This window comes from Lepus europaeus, chromosome 3 (assembly GCF_033115175.1).
Source record: "Lepus europaeus isolate LE1 chromosome 3, mLepTim1.pri, whole genome shotgun sequence".
In the NCBI taxonomy this organism is placed as follows: domain Eukaryota; kingdom Metazoa; phylum Chordata; class Mammalia; order Lagomorpha; family Leporidae; genus Lepus; species Lepus europaeus.
Window position 1 is genome coordinate 125,233,079 of NC_084829.1, and position 22,365 is coordinate 125,255,443.

Sequence of the window (22,365 nt, forward strand, 5' to 3'; positions counted from 1 at the left end):
TCCTGGCTGCTCCACTTCCGATACTGCTCTCTGCTATGGCCAGGGAAAGCAGCAAAAGATGGCCCAACTCCTTGGGCCCCTGCACCCATGTGAGAGACCCAGAAGAAGCCCCTGGCTCCTGGCTTTGGATTGGCACAGCTCTGGCCATTGTGACCGATTGGGGAGTGAACCAGCGGATGGAAGACCTCTCTCTCTCTCTCTCTCTCTCTCTCTCTGCCTCTCTCCGTGTAACTCTGACTTTCAAATAAATAAATAAATACTTAAAAAAAAAAAAAAGGCTGCAAGGTCACACATGCAGCTGTTAGCAGGGGAGATGCCAGTTGGCCTGGAGACAGGCTTTGCAGCTGCAGCTGACAGTTTGCTTGTGAAGGACATTCTACCTATGTCTGAAGGGGCCCACAGACCCCAGCCCCCCTGGCTAGCCTCAAGGGAGAAAGGTCTTCCATACACTGGTTCACTCCCCAGTTGGCCGCAACAGCCGGAGTTGCACCAATCTGAAGCCAGGAGCCAGGAGCGTCTTCCAGGTCTCCCATACGGGTGCAGAGGCCCAAGGACTTGGGCCATCTTCTACTGCTTTCCCAGGCCAGAGCAGAGAGCTGGATAGGAAGAGGAACAGTCAGGATATGAACTGGTGCCCATATGGGATGCTGGCAGTGCAGGTGGCGGCTTTACCAGCTATGCCACAGCTCCAGCCCCTGGATATTTTTCACTTTTTTCCTAGAGCTAGTTAGTCCCAGATTGTAGATCACTGTTTGGGGGGGTGGGGTGGAGAAACTGTGGTTTTTGTTTTTTAATAGATGTTGTATATGAAGGATGTTCTGTCTTGACTTCTGAACATTCCCTTTTCTGGCAGCTCTGTCTTGGAAAGAAAATGTAATCAGATATAGGGAAGTACAAGACTCTTGGGAAGGTTTAGTTTGGATTTTTTTTTTTAACATAGTAACAGCTTTAGCACATTTCCTATCTTCTCAGCCAAGTGTAAACAGCTAGAGCCAGATAGGACCTTGAAAATCATGTCAGCCTCTTGGCTTTGTTTATTTAGAAGTCCCAGAGAGTATATCCTATTTCCTAAGAAGGTCAAAGAGCTGCTTACCCAGAGCCAAGGCTAGAACCCAAATCTGGGGTCACATCTTCCTGTGAGTGCATACCCTAAGAAGCCCACTGCATTTGTCAGTCTAACCGCCCCCAAGTTGGCCATTAAATTTCTGTAGTCGAGGTCATTTTATTTTAAAGGCAAGGTAAATATACACCATAGAGTACTTTTACAACAGGTAGTACTGGGAGGCCCAGGCAAATTGGCTCCAACCTAGGTTTGTGAATTCCTGTTGCACAACTCAGCTTTGCCCTCTGACCTGGGGAAATGGCTATGGTTTTTTTCAGCTTTCCTTTTCTTATCTGTAAAATGAAGATAAAATTTCCTAAGTCACTGGGCTTTAAGTAGGACAGGGTGATATATATTTGTATAGTACATAGCATAGTGCCTGACTCCTTAGTCAACTCAGTAGCTGATGCTAGAACAAAGCTCTTTCTTTTTTTTTTTATTTTTTTGACAGGCAGAGTGGACAGTGAGAGAGAGACAGAGAGAAAGGTCTTCCTTTGCCGTTGGTTCACCCTCCAATGGCCGCCGCGGTAAGCGCGCTGTGGCCTGTGCACCGCACTGATCCGATGGATGGCAGGAGCCAGGTGCTTCTCCTGGTCTCCCATGGGGTACAGGGCCCAAGGACTTGGGCCATCCTCCACTGTACTCCCTGGCTACAGCAAAGAGCTGGCCTGGAAGAGGGGCATCCGGGAATCCGGCGCCCCGACCGGGACTAGAACCCGGTGTGCTGGCGCCGCAAGGCGGAGGATTAGCCTAGTGAGCCACAGCGCTGGCCGAACAAAGCTCTTTCAACCTCTTCATAATAGCTTTTCGAAAAAGTGAAGCTCAGTTTTTAAAAATTTGACAATACTTGTTAAAGTATTCTTATAGTAGGAAGGAAACTTAAACGACTATATTTTTGAAAAAATTCTTGAATACCTATTCTACAGGGTATACAATTCAAAAGGTACAATGAAAAGTAATTTTTCTTACTAACTCTTCTTCCATCCCTAGGTAATAACTCTTTTTTTCTGGAAACTCACTTAGCCAATTTTTTGTGCATACTCATTGAGTTTTTTTTTTTTTTTCACCTTATGTAGCCTCTTTTTTGTTGTTGTTGTTGTTGTTGTTTCTCCCCAAAGAAACCTTTTATTTAATGAATACAAACTTCATGCATTTTATAAGTACAGCTTTAGGAATATAGTGATTCTTCCCACCATACCCACCTTCCCACCCACACTCCCACCCCTCCTCCTCCCTCTCCCATTCCCAGTTCCATTCTCCATTAAGATCCATTTTCGATTAACTTTATACACAGAAGACCAACTCTATACTAAGTAAAGAGTTCAACAATTTGCACACACACACACACATACAAAAACTGTTCCTCAACAGTCGAGACAAGGAGTGTTAAGTCATTGCATCTAGAAGTTAACTTCACTTCTTTTTTTTTTTTTTTTTTAGAAATTTAATTAGCTTTAACGAAGCACCCAAGAATGATACATCTTTTGCAAGCACTTAAACGTAATTATAATACAACTCTGAGGACAGAGGTCCTGCATAGGAAGTTAGTGCACAGTGACTCTTGTTAATTTAGCAATTAACACTCTTATGTATGATGCCAGTGATTACCCAAGGCTCTTGACATGAGCTGTCTAAGCTATGGAAGCCTTTTGAATTCACAAACTCCATCAGTATTTAGACAAGGCTATACGCAAAGTAGAAGCTCACTCCTCCCTTCAGAGAAAAGTACATCCTTCTTTGATGACCACTTTTTTCCACAGGGGTCTCACTCACCGATATCTTCCTTACCCCTTGCTTTAGTCACTGCTAATAGGGCTAACAGTTACTCTAGGTCAGTACTGGCCAGTACTTTCTGTGATGATCCAAATGTTCTATTTGTACACTATCCAGTACAGGACCCACTAACGTGAGTCAGTTGAGCTCTTGAAATATGTTTCTGATCATTGAAGAGCTGCATTTAATATTTTTATTTAAGTTTAATTAAATATAGTAACCATTGGTGACTGGTTAGTGGCTACTGTATTGGACAGTGCCATGCTGAATACTTATGTCTGTGACACAGAAATGCTAATTTACATTAGTTTTAAAAGTTTATCATTCAGTACATTTTCAGTTATATAGGGCTAATATATTTTATATTAAATATCTAAATAAGGAGATGGGAATTTGTTTTTGAGAACATGTTGCTTATCTGAGAAAGGTGTGAAATGGGCATACTTGTAGGAGAGCAGATCTCAACAAGATGAGAATGTAGGCTCATTCATTCAAGAAATATTTATTGAGTTGCCAGTGTGTGCTATGCATAGGCCCTGGGGGACAGCATTAGCTTTGCCCTCATGAAGCTTTCATTGTATGTGCTAATAAAAGCCTCATCACTTGGTGCTTTTTTTAAAAAAAAAATATTTATTTATTTGAAAGTCAGAGTTACACAGAGAGAAAAGGAGAGGCAGAGAGAAAGAGGTCTTCCATCCACTGGTTGACTCCCCAATTGGCCACAGTGGCTGGAACTGTGCTGATCTGAAGCCGGGAACTTCTTCTGGGTCTCCCACATGGGTGCAGGGTCCCAAGGACTTGGACCACTTTCTACTGCTTTCCCAGGCCACAACAGAAAGTGGTATCGGAAGTGGAGCAGCCAGGACTTGAACCAGCGCCCATATGGGATGCTGGCACTGCAGGCAGTGACTTTACCTGCTTTGCTACAGCACCGCCCCAACTTGGCGCTTTTTTAAAAAAACAAAGTATTTATTTATTGAAAAAAATTACTGGGGCTGGCGCTGTGGCTCACTTGGTTAATCCTCTGCCTGCAGCACCGGCATCCTGTATGGGCACCGGGTTCTAGTCCCAGTTGCTCCTCTTCCAGTCCAGCTCTCTGCTGTGGCCCAGGAAGGCAGTGGAGGATGGTCCAAGTGCTTGGGCCCCTGTACCCATGTGGGAGACCAGGAAGAAGCACTTGGCTCCTGGCTTCGGATCGGTGCAATGCTGTCCGTAGCGGCCATTTGGGGAGTGAACCAACGGAAGGAAGACCTTTCTCTCTGTCTCTCTCTCTCACTGTCTATAACTCTGCCTGTCAAATAAATTAAAAAAAGAAAGAAAAAGAAAAGAACTACACAGAGAAAGAGACAGACGCATACACACACACATGCACACACATGCACGCATATCTTCCATTTGCTGATTTGTGCCCAGGCCAGACCAAAGCCAGTAGTTTCCCCCAGATCGCCCATGTGGGTGCAGGGGTACAAATACTTGGACCATCTTCCACTGCTCTTCCCAGGCAATTAGCAGGGAGCTGGATCAGAAGTGGGGCAGCAGTGGTGCCTATACGGGATGCTGGCAGGCATTGTGGGTGGCGGCTCTACCCACCAGGCCGCAGCACTGGCCTCTCCTTGGAGCTTTTCCATGGTGAGTTCCACTGGATATTAGTAAGCCAGGGAAGAGACCTCTGCAGAGACTCGGAAAGGAACTTGCACAAGGCTGTGGCTTTGGTTGCTGTCAGTGCCCTGAACTCACTTCCTTTAGTAAAAAGAAAAGCTTCAGAGGAAAAGCAGTTTTCCTTCAGCTACTAAAAACGATTTCATCAGCAGTTACTCTGCTAGCTCTGGGCTGGGCCACTGGAAGGAGAAAGTCTGCATGTATTCTATGGTATTGCCATCATTTTAATGTAAAAAAGCCAGGAGATCCCAGTATGGCAAAGCTCCCTCTGTAATAGTCCATCATGCAGTTCACTAGGCAGCTCAGACTCGGAGCCGAGCCACGCTGCCTCATTCTGCCACTGAAGGAGGTCTGAATGGTGTGTCCCCCCTTTGCTTCTGGCCTTCACCTCATCTCGCCCAATGGTGCTTGCTTCTTAGCATGAACAGTGCATCACAGCCTTTGGAAAAAATCTTATGCATTTTGAATATGTATTATTTTCGTAACATTAATAAATAATAATAATATAGTATATGTTACTATAAGTCCGGACAGAGAGATGAGGACAGCCTTTACTGATTGATGGGAGCAGAGATCAAGAAGTAAAGGTGAATTTGAGAGGGGAAAATTTAGGGGAGAGAACTGACAGGGCTTGGGAGGGGGTTGAATTAAAAACATACTTCTTTCATGTGATTGTGACCTATTTTAATGAAAGACAAATGCACCCTAACAAAATATAGGTTTTTTTTTTTTTTCACTTGTATTCACGTGATCAGATGTTAAATCTTTCATTGCTTGTCAGACACTCATCTGGTTTACATGATTTGCCAGGTATACTTTTAGTTCCCAAAGTAAAAGTATGCATTTGGGGTCATTAAAAAAGCTTGGATGAAATAAGGAGAGTTCATTTCTCTGCCAGATATATATATTTTTTTCCAGTTTACCTGCCACTAAATGAAGAGATTACAGATCTCTATTGGGGAGTTGTCTTACTGTGAAAAATGTTGACTTGAAAACAAAAGAGAAGGCCTTTAGATGAAAGCCTCTAATGGGACTGTTTGGAAAGTGTTCCCTTAAAGCACTTTGCACAGTTCAGCCCTTGCGTCCCCTTGGATGAGCTGTTAAAAATCCATCTCTATGCTTGGGAGAAAGGATTTTACAGACAGCCTCCAGAGACACATGTCTGATTTTCAGTTGCAAGATCAGAATGTTCTGGTTATATTGATCACCTCTGGAGAGACAAGTTCTCAGGAGTACTTAAAGTCGAAACAAAAGATGCAGCTGATTGTAGAGTTTCCCAAGTATCAAAGGGTCCTCTGTTTTCTGCGAAACAAATTGGCTATTGCTGTTTCTCTGGCGTTTTTTCAGAAGTAGCAGCTATGTTTGGCTATACGTGTTGACAATAACGGTCTGTGTACAAAAGGGGAGAAACGAATAAAACAATGCAACCCATTTTGCTGCTTCCATGTGTGAAAAATCAGTCTTTAATGAGATGCCCCCAGACAGTGCTGCTGTTCACCAAAACACATGCCCCAGATCTGAGTGAGTTTAATTATCGAGGGAACAGCGAAATGAGGACACTCAAATCGAGTTAAGGTGGAAAAATTCAGAAGGTTGAGAAGCAGCACCTCTTTTCCCTCCTCCTGGAAGGAAGGATTTTTGGAAGGGAGCAACATGGTTCATCTCCAGCAAGCTGTTGATCAGCAAGTGTTCAGGGAACTCAGCCGACGCACACACAGCCAGCGTTTCAGGAACAAAGATCATCTCTTGGCACAGGCAAACCTCTCTGCATGAAAAGAAGATCTCTCTATGTTATCTCGCTACCGCACGTTAATTTTAGCCCCATCCCATGCTCTGGGATAGGAGAAAGCTTGTGTCGTGAGGAGCATTATCTTACTCAACGTAGTGAAGAGCCTCCTACTCTTCTGAGGGAAAACAGTTTAAAATTGGAGGATAGAAGATACAAGTGTGTTTACTGAAAATAATCCCCTTTGGGCCAGCGCCGCGGCTCACTTGGCTAATCCTCCGCCTGCGGCGCAGGTACCCCAGGTTCTAGTACCGGTTGGGGCGCCGAATTCTGTCCTGGTTTCTCCTCTTCCAGTCCAGCTCTCTGCTGTGGCCCGGAAGGGCAGTGGAGGATGGCCCAAGTGCTTGGGCCCTGCACCCGCGTGGGAAACCAGGAGGAAGTACCTAGCTCCTGGCTTCGGATTGGTGCAGTATGCTGGCCGTAGCACCATTTGGGGGGTGAACCAACGGAAAGAAGACCTTCCTCTCTGTCTCTCTCTCACTGTCTAACTCTGCCTGTCCAAAAAAAAAAAAAAAAAAATTCCCCTTATGAGTATCTCGTGTCATTTAGTTTGTGAGTTTTTTTTTTTAAACTTGCAAACATAAAAAGAAAGTTAAATAAGAGATGGAGATTGTACTTACCTATGACTTTTTTCTACCTCTCATATCTCCTAGGCCACATGTTCATTTATTACCCAGTGAAAATCTAAAAAGCTGGCTATCCAGTGCTCAACTTTGTTGAAAAACTTTTTAAAAAATATTTATTTATTTGTTTTTATTTTATTTTATTTTTTTTTTGACAGGCAGAGTGGATAGTGAGAGAGAGAGAGACAGAGAGAAAGGTCTTCCTTTTTGCTGTTGGTTCACTCTCCAATGGCCGCTGTGGCAGGCGCACTGTGGCCAGCACATCACGCTGATCCGAAGCCAGGAGCCAGGTGCTTCCTCCTGGTCTCCCATGTGGGTGCAGGGCCCAAGGACTTGGACCATCCTCCATTGCCTTCCCGGGCCATAGCAGAGAGCTGGCCTGGAAGAGGAGCAACCGGGATAGAATCCGGCGCCCCAATCGGGACTAGAACCTGGTGTGCCGGCACCACAAGGCGGAGGATTAGCCTGTTGAGCCATGGCGCCGGCCTATTTATTTATTTGAAAGTCAGAGTGACAGAGAAAGTGGGAGAGACAGAGAGAGAGGGAGGGAGAGAATGAGAGAGATCTTCCATCTGCTGGTTCACTCCCCAGATGTCTGTGACACCTGCGTCTGGGCCAGAGTGAAACCACGAGGGTGGAACTCCATCTGGGGCTCCCACATGAGTGGCAGGGCCCATGTACTTGGGTCACCTGCTGCCTTACCAGGCACGCTAGCAGAGAGCTGGATCAGAAGCGAGCAGCTGGGACTTGAACTGGCATTGGATATAGGATGCCAGTGTCCCTGGCCGCAGCTTGACCCACTGCACCATGAAGCCGGCTCCTACTGAAATATTTTATAGAATATGAGGCCAGAGAGTGTCGTATATTTTATCATGCTTAGTTTGCATGCAATTATATGATTGTATTAGGGGATATTTTACTATTTCTGTTTGTATGTTGATATTACCTCAATTAATCATAATAAAAGACCCTGGTAGTTAAGGAAATACAATTTTCACCATTTAGTATATAAGAAAAACACTGCTCTTGCTGTATCCCATAATTTTTGATATGTTGTGTGTTCATCATCATTCACTTTCAGGAATTTTTTTATTTCCCTTTTGACTTTTTTCTATGGCCCACTTTTTATTCAGGAACCTGTTGCTCTATCTCCATGTGTTTGCATATTTTCTAGAGTTTCTTAAGTTGTTAATTTCCAGCTTCATTTCATTGTGGTCAGAAAAGATACATAGTATGTTTCAATTTTTTTTTTTTTTTTGTATTTGTTGAGACCTGCTTTTTGGCCTAACATATGGCCAAAACATATCAGGTCCTCAGCCTGAGGTTAGAGCTCTCTTCAAGGTCAAAGCCTCAGGGAGGGACCTCTCTAGATGGTCAGATTGGTTTGTTTAGCATTCCAGAGCAAAGCAACGTAAGATCAGACCTTCGTCATGTAGTATCCTAGAGTTACCCGGGCTTTCTACCCAAACATTTCCTTATCCTTTGCCCAACATCAAACTGTGCAGATGCCTGAGAGAGCAAAAGAAGTAGAAAGGTCTAAGAGGAAGCTCATTGCTAGGCACTTTCTATCCAGGCATGGGGGAAGAGGTCCTAAATAAAATATGTGTATGTGTGAGCGGAGTGCAGCGTGAATCAGAGGCCCAGGCCCTTGTTCACAGAGACTTTACATTGTGATGAGGCAAAAACGTTTTCAAGAAGGACAAACAGTACAGAGTGACACATCCATTAATTACACAGCTGAGCATCAAGTAGAAAATGTTTCAAGTTCCTGGATTTCAGTGAATTATGAGAGACTTCATCTCTTGAACATCTTTGACTCAGTAAGAACGAGGTGAAAAGTGTCGCGTACGTTACCTGATGTGTCAGTCGGCTCTTGTGTTAGTAATCATGGTAATTATGCTGTGTCACTGCGGCGTTTTCTGTCTCAGGAAATGCACATTTTTCTCCACCACTCCTGTCATGTGTGTAAAGGAACCAAATAGCTCAGACCTGACCCACTTCCCATCTTACAGAGTTTTATACTGTGTGTAAGCCAATTAGGAAGGACTTATTTGTACAAATGAACTTACCCATCAGTCTAAAAGGGACCACTGAACACAGCAGAAGCACTTTTTCTTTCTCTAGATTTATTTATTTGTTTATCTGAAAGGCAAGAGAACTTTCATCCACTGGTTTACTCCCCATCTGGCCACAACAGCCGAGGCTGGGCCAGGCTGAAACCAAGAGCCAGGAAATCTATCCTGGGCTCCTGTGTGCAGGGCAGAAGCCCAAGCACTTGGGTTATCATCTTTTGCCTTCCCAGGCAGAAAACTAGATTTGAAGAAAAGTAACCAGGATCCAAATCAGCACTCCAGTATGGGATGCTGTGCCACGATGCAGGTACCACATTTTCTCCTTTCAACATAATAGTCCAAATAAGGCATTGTAGTAAGGTAATGGTATATCTAGAGGTTTTTTTTTTTTTTTGTTTTTGTTTTTTTAATATTCAACATTTAGTAATCTTACAAAGAATGTTTTTGCCTCAGGCCAAAAGCTTTTCCCAATAATTTGCTGAGATGTAATATTGAGGGTTTAAAATTGAGGAAAAGTCATGAGTCTTCACATAAAAATTTTTAAGTGATCAGAAAAGAAAAAAGACCAAGAAAATGTAATTAACAATATTATTTGGAAAGTGTTTAATATGATTCCTATGAGCAAATACTTTCTCCAGTGTTTTCCTCTTTTTCTCATTTCTAGATTGAAAAAGAAAAAACAAGCCAAACAAAATGCAGAGACAGCCTCAGCTATAGCTTCAAGGACTCATTCTGGGAAAGAAGATGCTACCACAGTAATTTTAGATCAAGATAAGTGTAACATTGCTGTGGAAGAGGAATATATTGCTGATGAGAAAAAGAAGAGAAAAAGTAATCAGTTAAAGGAGATCAGGCGTACAGAACTAAAGCGATATTATAGTACTGGTGAGTAGTGATGGCCCTGCTGTGGCAGTTTCATCTGACAAATCCAGTAATTTTTAAAAGACTATAATTTGTAAATTATCATCATCATCACGCTAACAGTTTATTGGGCTGCTACATGTCCCAGGACCTTTATATTTATAGTCTTAAGTGATAGGAAAGTAATGGAATAATGTTTTATCACATTCAACTTTGTGTTCCCACCATCCAGCAAGTGTTTAGCTCATACTGTGTGCTAATGATCATGTATCTAATGAATCAACTCTTTCTTTGTATGAGAAATATTGTCTTTATATATATAGTTAAATATTTATTTATTTATTTGAGAGGCAGAGTTAGAGAGACAGAGAGAGAGAGAGAGAGGGCTTCCATCCATTGATTCGCTCCCCAGATGGCCTCAATGGCTATAGCTGTGCCGATCCAAAGCCAGGAGCCAGGAGTTTCTTCTGCATCTCCCATGTGGTTGCAGGGACCCAAGCACTTGGGCCATCGTCTACTGTTTTCCCAGGCCAGAACAGAGAGCTGAATCAGAAATGGAGCAACTGGGACTTGAACAGGCACCTATATGGGATGCCTGTGTCTTAGGTAGAGGCTTAGCCCACCACGCCATGACACTGGCCCTGAGACATATTTTTATTAATGTATGTAGGTGTGTCCATACAATGTTGATAGAAATGCCTGTCATTTTTAGCATCAGGCAATAGAAAATTAGTAGCAGACATGGCCTAGTATCTGTCAGTTTAAAAAACACACACACAATTGAGAGCTTTAATTAAATGCAGTCTTAAACAAGTCCACTGTGTTACATAGTTCTCAGAATAGCTATTGCATTTGAAATCGCCTTAGCAGAAGTGGCATATCTGTCTTTGCTTGGGTCATACATCTCACGCCTACTGTTCTACCACAGACAGGCCTGGAGTACATTCCAAAGAGACTGCAAATAAAGGGTACCGGCAGTCAGAACGTGATGTGTCATAGATGTTAGGGCACAGTCGAAATTGCTATGCAAAGAAAGAGAAAACCAAGGGACGTGTCTGAGAACACAGTGCAGAGACAGTCTATGAAATGTTGCCTTACGGAAGAGTCAGGAGGCTTGTTCTGAAGGACCTTAAACTTGATCCCAGTTAATGCCCGACTTACTGGGAGACATATGTTGTCTCCATGTTCAATGTAGTTTTCTAACAGTGCTCATTGCAGGTAAAAGGGCCTACATGGAGGGGGTCGTAAGTGCTGCGTTGCTGACATTGCTGTAGCAGAGACAGATGAGGTGTCTGAAGCAGAAAACACATGGCTTGTAGCATTACAGGTGGCTAAGATGATTAAATAATGTATTGCATGGCTTAATGGATGCTTTTCATCTCAAGCCTTTCAGTGTCTTATAAAAAGCTGTAATTGTCAGTCTATTGAAAGACATTTTCTGTGTGTGTGATTAATAAACTTCCTCCTAAAATTTAAGGTGTTGATTATTATCCCTTATTTCTAAAAACAGGGAGAGGATTAAGAGAGATTGCTTTATTCATCTTCCTTTATAGATGATTCTTGCTGCATTAGGATAGTTTTTTAATATCTTCTCTTGCATTACACTGAGCCAAAAACAATACCCAACAAAATCAGCTCAGACATCATCTTTTTCCGGAAAGGCCTCCTTGACCCTATCCGGGATACACTTCCCTTCTGCATTGTCATAGATTTATCTGGTTCCCTGTGTACAGGAGTTGACGTAGGCCCTGTTGTATTAGCTTTATGTAGTATCTGCAACATTACAGCTACTCTTAAAATGTATGTTGAACGGTAGATGTGATACACAGATCAGTGAATACTCTTTTATGTATCTTACATGGAAATTCTAGAAGGATATAGGTGGCAAGAAGTCACTGGGCAGAATTATCCTGTGACTTTATCTGGAAGCAGTAAGAGATGCTGCCCTTGACGACGATAACAACCACTTTGGAGGTTTGGGACATTTCTTTAGGGGAACCCAGTGCATAGATAAAACTTCTGGGTGGGTCTCTGACATCTGGCTATAGCCAGCATGATCCCATCCTTGCATGTTTGCTGGACCTCACAGGGTCTGGCCTGGAACGCTCCTTACTCTCCTCCCAGGATGCCATTCTGCACCACTAGGTGGAGCATGAGACCTCCAGTCAAGGGTCAGTGCAACTTCAGTTCCCTGCTGCTTTGGATGGCTCTGGTCTGGGGGAAGCAGACAAGAAAATGGTAGATCAAACTTTACCCTGTATACAGTAGGAAGGTATGGGGGGGACTCCATGATAAATCTGAAATGATGAAGGTAGGCTCTGCTAATCTGGACAGGAAAGGGCCCACTGAAGAGATATTTTATTTTTTCATCTTCTATTACTGTCAGCAGGGTTCTTGTGAGTTCATTAGTATATCCCCATTTATATATATAAATATATATATATTTATATATATATAAATTTAAAATATATTATCGATACATTGAATATATTTGCTATATGGATGAGTTAGTAATTAGTACAAAGGTTTATTCAGATAATCCTAGACACATCAGTTGAGGAAGCAAGCATGGTGTTAGAAACATCCTTAGATACGGAGATGATGTGTCCTTTTTGCCAGTTTTCCTGTCACCCTAGACGGAAGCTAGGGGAACATGTAGGAGAGCTGAATTGTTTTTCCCCTCCGAGGAGAGTTTATGCTCATAGAAGTAGCAGTGTTTGCGGATTAGTGCAGTGTGTGAGGGAGAGAAAGAAGAGAGTTGAGAACGGGCAATCAGGACATCTCAAGAAGGAGGAGGGCTGATCATAAATTTGTGTTTAAAGATGTTTTTGCGAATGTCAGTGAATTTGTCTAGAGGGGCCTAGATTTTGGATGAAAAGTCTGTAAATTTTTACTTACAGGTGAGAGGCAAATGCATATATGTAAAAAATAGGATCAAGAGGAACAGGGAGTCAAAATGAAAATAATGTTATATTGTTTTTAATTTCATTTTAATTCAGTAGGGAAAACTGTGATTTGAAATGATTACTATGAACATTAAAGATTTATTATTGAAAAGCTAAGTTCATTCTTCAGAGTGTAAATTTTCCTTAAATAGGTCTCTGACTGTAATAATCACAAAATTAGCCACACTCTTATGTAAGTCCTTCATATTTGCTATAATGGCCATCCAAATTCAATTCTCTTAAAATTTCTACTATCCAGAATTCTTGGTATTATTATATTAAAACATTATATAATCAGAATATAATTTCACTTTCCTCCCTTATTTATATCTCCATCTCTTCCCATTCTCATACCTCCATGGCTAAGTTTGAACTGAAGAACTCCCCTACCTTGAAATGTCATTCACATTTGTAAAACTCCCATTTCTACCTCTGTTTTCTTAGAAACAAAGATGTGCAGTACTTGAGGATTAAGCCACATACATGCCTTTAATATAAAAGTATCTTGTGGTACAATTCATGCCAGCACCTAGCACAGCACCTGTCAGGCAGTAAGCATCAAAAAACCTTCAAGAATAAAGGAACTCAACCCTTCTGTGCTTGCATTTATATTAGCATTTGTATAGGACTCATTTTCATTTATTCTCTTTATGTAAACCTAAGGATCTATTTGGTAATGTGTCATATGTTTCAGAATTAGCTGTTAAGTTAAAATTGACACATGTATGCTGGAATCTTTTAAAATGTATTAAAAGATAATTGCACATCCTATTATCCATGTTGCATACTCTCCTACCCTGCAATATTTATGTATATTTTATAGTCTGAACATCCCAATTTCTTGGTTCCACATTGTGAGCAGTTAGTGAATTCCTGACAGACCTGTGGGGTGAAGAGAAGTTTCCATTTCTCATGACTTGGAACTTCTCAAGCCTCCACAGGGCCTTCGGGGCCCCTCCCTCTTGGGCCTCGATGGACAGTTATTTTTTTGTCTCCTCTCTCCATTTTCAGTGTTATTGCTGTTGACTTTTTCATCTAGTTTGCAAAAACTGCTCTACTTAAACAACTCAAAACATCAGCAATGTGCTGAACCTCATTCCATAGAAAAATCGTTCCCAAGAGATTTGGGATCTAGACTTTCAGAGTTACATTTCCTTAGAATCTCTAGTAGTTAGGGAGTATGAATGTGTGCAGGCAAATACTTGTGAAACAAATGTCTGCCCCCTAGGCAGATCGTCCCAGCTTTGATTCAGGAGCACTCCTTCCCTGTCCTTTCACAGCCCCGGAACTCCTGTCTACACTCTCTGTCATACCCGTTCTTGTCACTGGTGAACAAACAGTGTAGTCATTGAAGCAAGCAGCTGCGTTTTCAAAAACCTTTCAGAGAACAGATGAGCTTAAACTTAGAGTCCAACCCCATTGTAATCAGAGCAGTCTGTACTCTGCAAATTTCTTCCCTAATTCATCTGTTGTATTATATCATCTTTGTGTGCATTATAGAAAATGTCCCTGTTAGAGAACTGACCAAATGTGAGTTAGACTGAGGGAAGGACTATAGGTTAGACTAAATAGGGTCAGTGGTATTTAAGCTTTGAAAAATCAAACTAGAAATGAATTGGGGAAGTGATAAAGGTAATACACTCTAATTCTGTTTTGTCTATTTGGACTACTATAAAACAAAATACCATAGACTGACTGGCTTACAAACAACAGACATTTATTACAGTTCTGGAAGCTGGAAAGTCCAAGATGATGGTTCTGGCAAAGTCAGAGTCTGGTAAAGGCCTGCTTCCTCATAGACCACGGTCTTCTCACTCTCACCTCACACGGCCAGAGGGCGTGGGATCTCTCTTGGGCCTCTTCTAGAGGGCACTAATGTCATTAATGCAGGCTCTGCCCCCATGACATAAAGACCTCCTAATGGCCCCCACTTCCTGGTGCCATCACCTTGGGTGTGAGTATTTCAGCATAAAAATTTGCAAGGAACATAAGCATTCAAGCCAAATATATCGATGGGAGGATGTGGCCAAATCTTTTTGGAGGGCCTTTGGCCATCTTTATCTAGAGTCTTACCTCTGCATATGCTTCGACCCAGCAATCCTCTGTGTACAAGTTTACCCTAAGGAAACAATCATGAGCATATCAGAATAACCACAGGGACTATTGTTGCATTGTTTAAAATAGCAGGAAAATGAAGATAACATAAATGACACACAATGGAATATTGTGTGCTGTTTTTCAGTGATGTCATATAGAAAAACAGTTGATGACATGGACAAATTTCACAAAATATTAGAGTAGAAAAATGGGTTGGCAGTAGATGTTGATCATTATTACATTTTTGTTTTTTAAAAATACCTCATCTACACGCTTACAAAGAGAGGGCTAGAGAGCAGCTGGAGGTCTCTGCACCAGGATGCAAACATTGGTTCTCTCTGAAAAGAAGTACAATGGATGATTTGTAGTTTCTCCTTTTGGTTCATCTGTTTTGTTTTTTTTTTAACTGAGTGCCTCAGTATTTGTGTCCCTCCAAATTCATATGTTGAATTCCTAATCTGCAAGGTGATGGTATTAGAAGGAGGGGGCTTTGGGAAGGGTTAGCCCATGAGGGTGCAGCCCTCATAGATGCGATAAGTGTCTTTGTGAGAGAGACCCCAGCGAGCTGCCTTGCCCCCGCCCCCTACCATGTGAGGGCACAGCGACCACGCCCCTTCTCTGGGCCACAGGAGGGCTGTCACCAGACTCTGAATGTGCCAGTGCCTTGGTCTCTGACTTCCTGGTCTCCAGACCTGTGGGAAATACATTTCTGTGCTTTATCAGTGATTTATGGTATTTTGTTAACAAGAGCCTGAGTGGCCCTAAACAAGAGTTTATATATAGTTTTGAATCATGTGGAATTGGCTTTTATATTTTCTTCCACAGTTTAAATTTGCCCAATTAAGTCCTTGACCCATTTATAAAAACCCAAAAGCCATTTTGAAAAGAACTTTTGGAGGGTGGGAGAGAGGGCAGGAAGGAGAGCAGTAACGGCACTGGTTTTGAGGGAGAGCAGAAGGAATCTATTTTGGATGAGTATCCCCTGTGGACTAGGTGCTTTGTTTCACTCTTTAATTTGTGATTTGTCATGTTCCTATAGGAGGTAGCAGCCTATTTTTTTTTAAATTTATTTGACAGATAGAGTTAGATGCTGACAAAATGATCAAAATCATCAGTTTCTTCATTCACTCAGAGTTCGTTGCCCAGTTAGCTACTGGATTAGTTCATTCATTCCGGAGCCGCAGGAAAGCCTGCTCTGTGTCGGGTGTAAAACATTCCATGAGCTCCTAAAGTGCCATGCCCTTGAAGCACTTGCGTTGTAGGCTCGAATTCATTCTGACTCACTTTGGTCAAGGAAAAATATTATTGTGACTTGCCCAAAGGAAGGGACGTTACAGGTACTATGTGACCTGTCTTTCCCTTTGTGTCAAAAGATGAAATACACAGGTTATGCTGAATACAGAGTTCATTCTTTCCTGTCACATAGTCCCTCCCTCCCCTTTTTCTTTTTATTGAAACAGCTTATGATTTAGATTTTCCAGAAGCTACCCTTAAAATGTTAAGTAACAGAATTGAATATTTTTGTTATTCTTTTTTATGATCAGTCAATAAATTGAGAATATCACTGAGAAGTTACTTCTTTAAGCAAATATGAGTTCTATGTTTTCTTCAAAGACACTTATTATGATTTTATTTTTTATTATTAAGCTTTGAATTTATCTACATGGATATGAGAGTGATATAAATTTTTCTCTCCAAATCTTAGCCAGTGTTCATGCAACCTCATTTAATCATTAACCCTAAGCTCTTTGTGCATTGTGGAGTGCTCTTCCTAAATTGTCTTTTTATTTAAGATCTATTTATGTATTTATTTGAGAGGCAGAATTATAGACAAAGAGAAGGAGAGACAGATAAAGGTGTTCCGTCTGCTGATTCACCCCTCCAAATAGCCGCAATGGCTGGAGCTGGGCTGATCTGAAACCAAGAGCCAGGAGCTTTTTCTAGGTCTTCATGTGGATGCAGGGCCCCAGGCGTTTGGGCCATCATCTTCCACTACTTTCCCAGGCCATTAGCAGAGAGCTGGATCAGAAGTGGAGCAGCCAGGACACAAACTGGTGCTGCAAGCAGAGTCTTTACCTACTAAGCCACAGCACCAGTCCCTGTCTTTTTTGTTTGTTTTTTGTTTTAAATATTTATTTATTTTTTTGATAGAGTTACACAGAGAGAGGGAGAGACAAAAAAAGAGAGCTTCAATCCGCTGGTTCACTTCCCAGATGGCCGCAACATCCAGCATTGAGTCATGCCGAAGCCAGGAACATCATTCTGGTCTCCTATGTGGGTGGCAGGGACCCAAGTACTTGGGGCCATCTTCTGCTTTCCCAGACCATTGGCAGGGACTTGGATTAGAAGTGGAGCAGCCAGGCCATGCACCATTACCCGTAAGGGATGCCAGTGTTGCAGGAGGCTTCTTAACCCACTTTGGCACAATGGTGTCTCCCTGAATTGTCTTATTTAATCCCTACAGTAACTCTTTGTGGGAGGCTGATTTCACCCCATTTTATACACGGGAAACTCTCTGTGATGAAGTAAAGTCCCTTACCAAAGTGAGGGACACAGTACGAGTGCACACGGAACTAGGGTCAACGGCAAAACCTCCCCAAAGCCTCCCAACTAGCCTGATATTTAGGGGGAAAGGCAGCCTTTCCTTATTGACTTATTATTTATTTGAAAGTCAGGGAGAGAAAGACAAAGATCTTCCTTCCATCTGCTGGTTCACTCCCCAAAATGCCTACAACATCTGGGGCTGGGCCAGGTCAAAGCCAGGAGCTGGGAACTCAGTCTGGGTTTCCCACCTGCCTGAACTGTCGCCTGCTGGTTCCCAGAGTATGCATTAGCAGGAAGCTGGAATTGAAAGTGGGGCCAGGACTCAAACCTAGGCACTCTGATATAGGATGCTGGCTTCCCAAGCAGTGCCTTAACTATTGCATCCAGTGCCTTCCCCTTCTCATTTATAATGGAGTTTTTATTTTACACTAAATTCTTTTTAGTTATGACAGCACCAAGTTATAATTGCTGTACCTTTGTGTATCAGTAGAGTGTACCATTAGGTACTTAAGAAACATTCTTATCAATTTGGCAAATGTCCCTTCTCCCAAACTTTTTAGTTTTGATTTAAGTTACATTTAATTTAAACATTAATTTGAGGGGCTGATGTCATTGGTTAATGACACTCACTTGGTTAATCCTCACTTGGTTAATCCTCCGCCTGCGGCGCCAGCATCCCATAGGGGCACCAGATTCTAGTCCCGGTTGCTCCTCTTCCAGTCCAGCTCTTTGCTGTGGCCTAGGAAGGCAGTGAAGGATGGCCCAAGTGCTTGGGCCCTGCACCCTCATGGGAGACCAGGAGGAAGCACCTGGCTCCTAGCTTTGGATCGGCGCAGTGCACCGGCTGCAGCATGCCGGCCGTGGCGGCCATTTAGGGGGTGAACCAATGGAAAAGGAAGACCTTTCTCTCTGTCTCTCTCTCTCTCTCACTGTCTAACTCTGCTTGTTAAAAACAAAAACAAAACAAAATTTTTTTATTATTTTCTTTTTAGTATTTAAAGCTTTTATGTTTTGCTTTGTCTAGACATTCCAAAACAAAGTCAAATATAAATCATGAAAGTAGGAATTTTTCTATGATATTGATATTGGCTAGTGTTTTATTTATTTAAATTTTAATGTTTGCTTTTGGTTTCCTGTAAGGGGTCATCTCAAGTTACACAGGTGTGCTTTAGGAGAACTTAGAATGGTTTCTCCAGAGACCGTTGATGAACACACAGGTGCGCATAGTGCATTCCAGGGCAGCTACAGCCTCATGGCAGGGACGTGAAATGTGACTTCCAATGAATGGCAGGGATTCCGTTCTTGTCTGTGGGGTTTCCAGACTATTTCTGAGGTGTTTCTGTATTCATTTCCACTACCAGGTTTTTTCTTTTTTTTTTGTTTTGTTTTGTTTTGTTTTGTTTTTTTTGACAGGCAGAGTTAGCCAGGAGCCAGGTGCTTCCTCCTGGTCTCCCATGCGGGTGCAGGGCCCAAGCACTTGGGTCAACCTCCACTGCCTTCCCAGGCCACAGCAGAGAGCTGGACTGGAAGAGGAACAACCAGGACAGAATCCAGCACCCCAACTGGGACTAGAACCTGGGGTGCCAGCACCACAGGTGGAAGATTAGCCTAGTGAGCCGCAGAACCGGCCTAGGTTTTTTCTTTGTGACTTTAAATGCTGCGGTTTGGTCTCATGTGATATTAGAGCAGCCACTGTATATGGTCTGATGGAGTGGTTACCACCAGACCCCGAAGCCTGAGTAGCTTCGCTGAATTGCTCCTGGGCATAAGTAGAGTAAGGGGAGTGGGTGGAGATGCTTAGCGCCTGGTCTCTCTCCCGCTGCTCCAGTGGGATCCCTCTTCCACAAAGCTGGGGGTGGGGGCCTCATCAGTGCCTTAGTTCACCCTGAACTCAGGTCATGAGCCCATTATTGCATACCCAGAAGTGATGTCATGAAGTCATTTAGTTTTCATTCTTTTGTTGAAATTGTTGATGTATATATGTGCTAAGCTTGCATTGCTTTTTCAGAAACATATTCCTAATGAATGTCAAAGACTAAGTTCTTCATCATGCTGAGGAAGTTCACTCTCAGTTCTTTAACACTTGCATTTTAAAAAGAATTTTGTTCTTTTTAAAATACAACGTGGGGGCTGGCACTGTGGCATACTAGGCTTAAACCTCCACCAGCAGTGCCTGCATCCCATCTGGGTACCAGTTCGTATCCCTGCTGCTTTTCTTCTGATCCAGCTTTCTGCTATGGCCTGGGAAAGCAGTGAAATGTGGCCCAAATGCTTGGGCCCCTGCACCCGTATGGGAGACCTGGAGGAAGCTCCTGGCTCCTGGCTTTGGATTGTTTAGCTCCTGCCATTGCAGCCATTTGGGAAGGGAACCAGCAGATGGAAGACCTTTCTCTCAGTCTCTCCCTCTCTGTGCGTAACTCTATACCTCTCAAGGAAATAAATAAAATCCTTAATAAAATAAAATATGATGTGCTGCTTAATTTCATCAGATTTGGGGGGCATGTGTCAAAAGTGATCCATTAGGGTTCTTCTCCTATAAGCAAGTTGTAATAACCTATCATGTAATAACCATTTCACTGCTGTATTTCTGGAATGAAATCTTTTGCTAATGGTTTATAATTCTTCTAATATACTGCTCTGTTTGGATTGCTACATACTTCTATTATTGGCATTATTAATAATAATAATAGCATTTTTTCAGCACTGACTCTGTACCTTGCTCTAACCCTGCATTCAACTCCTCATTTTCTCAATATTATGATAGTTCTTCATTTTACACATGAGGAAATGGATACACAAAGATTTCCAGTAACTTGCCTAACATCACATAGCTATCAAAATGCATCAGAATTACTAGTTGAGCCTAGCTCTTTTTTTAAAAATAAGATTTATTTATTCACTTTGAAAGTCAGAGTTAGAGATCTTCCATCCACTGGTTCACATCCCAGATGGCTGCTGTGGCCAGTGCTGGGCCAGGCCGAAGCCAGGAGCTTCATCCTGGTTTTCCACATGAGTGGCATGAGTCCAAACACTTGAGTCATCTTCTACTATTTTTCCCAGGCCACCAGTTTGAAAGTGGAACAGTCAAGACTAGAACCAGTACCCATTATGGGATGCTGCATTGTAGGTGGCAGCTTCACCTGCTTTGCCACAACACTGGCCCCTGAGCCTAGCTGATTTTGATCCCTACACCAAGGTGTAAAGATGGTTGGTGACTTAAAGGAGATGCACATGACCTGATTTTCTGATGGATGTCATTAAATTATGGTAGCCAAATGCATCAGTTTTCATTGTGGTGAACAGGTTCTCCTTTCATAGATCAGGGTACCTCTTTCTTAAAAAGATCTAGAGAGACACAGTTTTTGTACCACTGAATCCCCCTCATTTGGATGCCATGAAAACCACCTTCCCTCCTTAGGTGAGGCGTTGAGCGCACTGTGCTGCCACTTCCTGAGCCCCATTCACAGATCTTCTGATAGAACTAGATGGGGCGGGGAAAGTTGATTGTCCATGGGGAGCAAGGGAAAAGGGGCCACACACATTCAGTAGGAGTCCTGCTACAATTTGAAAACCTGATACTTTCAAAAGTTTTGTCTGTGCTTGTTCAGATCATTGGTCGTACCGGGGGGAGGGGAGGTGGTCAGGAGAGAGTTCTTCCTACTGTCTGTTCTGTCCTTCCTGAATCTCTGTAGAAATATGGAATCAAGATCCAGGGAATTTACAGGTGTCTCCTTTATTTCTGTTTTCAAGTACAATAGTGAGTGACGCCCACTGTCCTGACCTCATTGCTCCCTGGTGGCCTGTGACAGGAGGTAGCTAATGTCTCAGGTCTGAAGGACACTCGTGTTGACTCACTCTTGCTGGTTTTTCTCAGAACCAAAATATCTACCAGGACTACATTCCTTAACAGCCCCCTTTCTTTCCCCTTAGGGATTCACTAGCCACATCTAATGTACTACTTGAATTCTCAAAAATCCCCTCTTTGAATTTCAACTTCTTATCTTTTCCCATAGATGTGTTCTCTGCCTGTGGTAAGCAGAATAATAATCTGCCTGCCCCCACCCTGAATTCATGTCCTAATTTGCAAAGCCTGTTAGGTTATATAGCAAAGTGAAATGAAGGCTATAGATGGAATTAAGATTGCTAATCAGATGATCTTAAGAAGTGCTGCCTAGGGGCTGGCACTGTAGGCATAGTGGGTAAAGCTGCCACCTGCAGTGCCAGCATCCCATGTGGGCGCCGAGTCTGAGTCCTGGCGGCTCCACTTCTGATCCAGCTCTCCGCTATGGCCTGGGAAAGCAGTGGAAGATGGCCCAAGTCCTTGGGCCCCTGCACCTGCATGGGAGACCTAGAAGAAGCTCCTGGCTTCGGATTTGCTCAGCTCCAGCCATTGTAGCCATTTGGGGAGTGAACCTTCTGATAGGAAACCTCTTTCTCTCTCTCTCTCTCTCTCTCTCTCTCTCTCTCTCTCTCTCTCTCTCCCTGCCTCTCAGTAACTCTGCCTATATTATCAAGGTGGGCTAATCACAGGGACCCTTAAAAGTGAAAGAGGAAGGCAGATGAGAGAGAACTAGAGAAATGGAAACATGAGAAGGGCTTGGGCAGCGCTGCTGTATTTGTAGAAAAGGCAAGGGAACCTCAGAGCTTCCAGAAGGAAAGCAGTGAGACCCGTGTCAGACTTGTAGCCTGCGGAACTGTAAGGGAACAGACTGTGGTTGTGTTTAATTCTGAGCCACTAAGTTTGTGGTGTTGGCTACAGCAGCAACAGGAGACCAACACATCATGCCATTCTCCTCTCCCCTCCAGCATCTCCCTGCTCTCACCTGCATCTGAAGGCCCACAGGTGGCCGTTTCAGCAGTGTGTTTGCTTACTCCTTCCTGCCATCCTGCTGTGGAGACCGCA

The 22,365-nt window shown here is 42.9% G+C and overlaps 1 protein-coding gene across 7 annotated transcripts in view; it reads left to right on the forward strand.

Annotated features, from left to right (window-relative positions):
• The window catches only part of NCOA7 (nuclear receptor coactivator 7), a 162,553-nt gene that overhangs the window by 73,247 nt on the left and 66,941 nt on the right, over positions 1–22,365 (forward strand). For all 7 annotated transcript variants that reach the window (XM_062186720.1, XM_062186719.1, XM_062186725.1 and 4 more), the window contains exon 3: positions 9,680–9,900. In XM_062186720.1, coding sequence (XP_062042704.1) covers positions 9,680–9,900 — 221 coding nt within the window. The remainder of the gene's footprint in view (positions 1–9,679; positions 9,901–22,365) is intronic.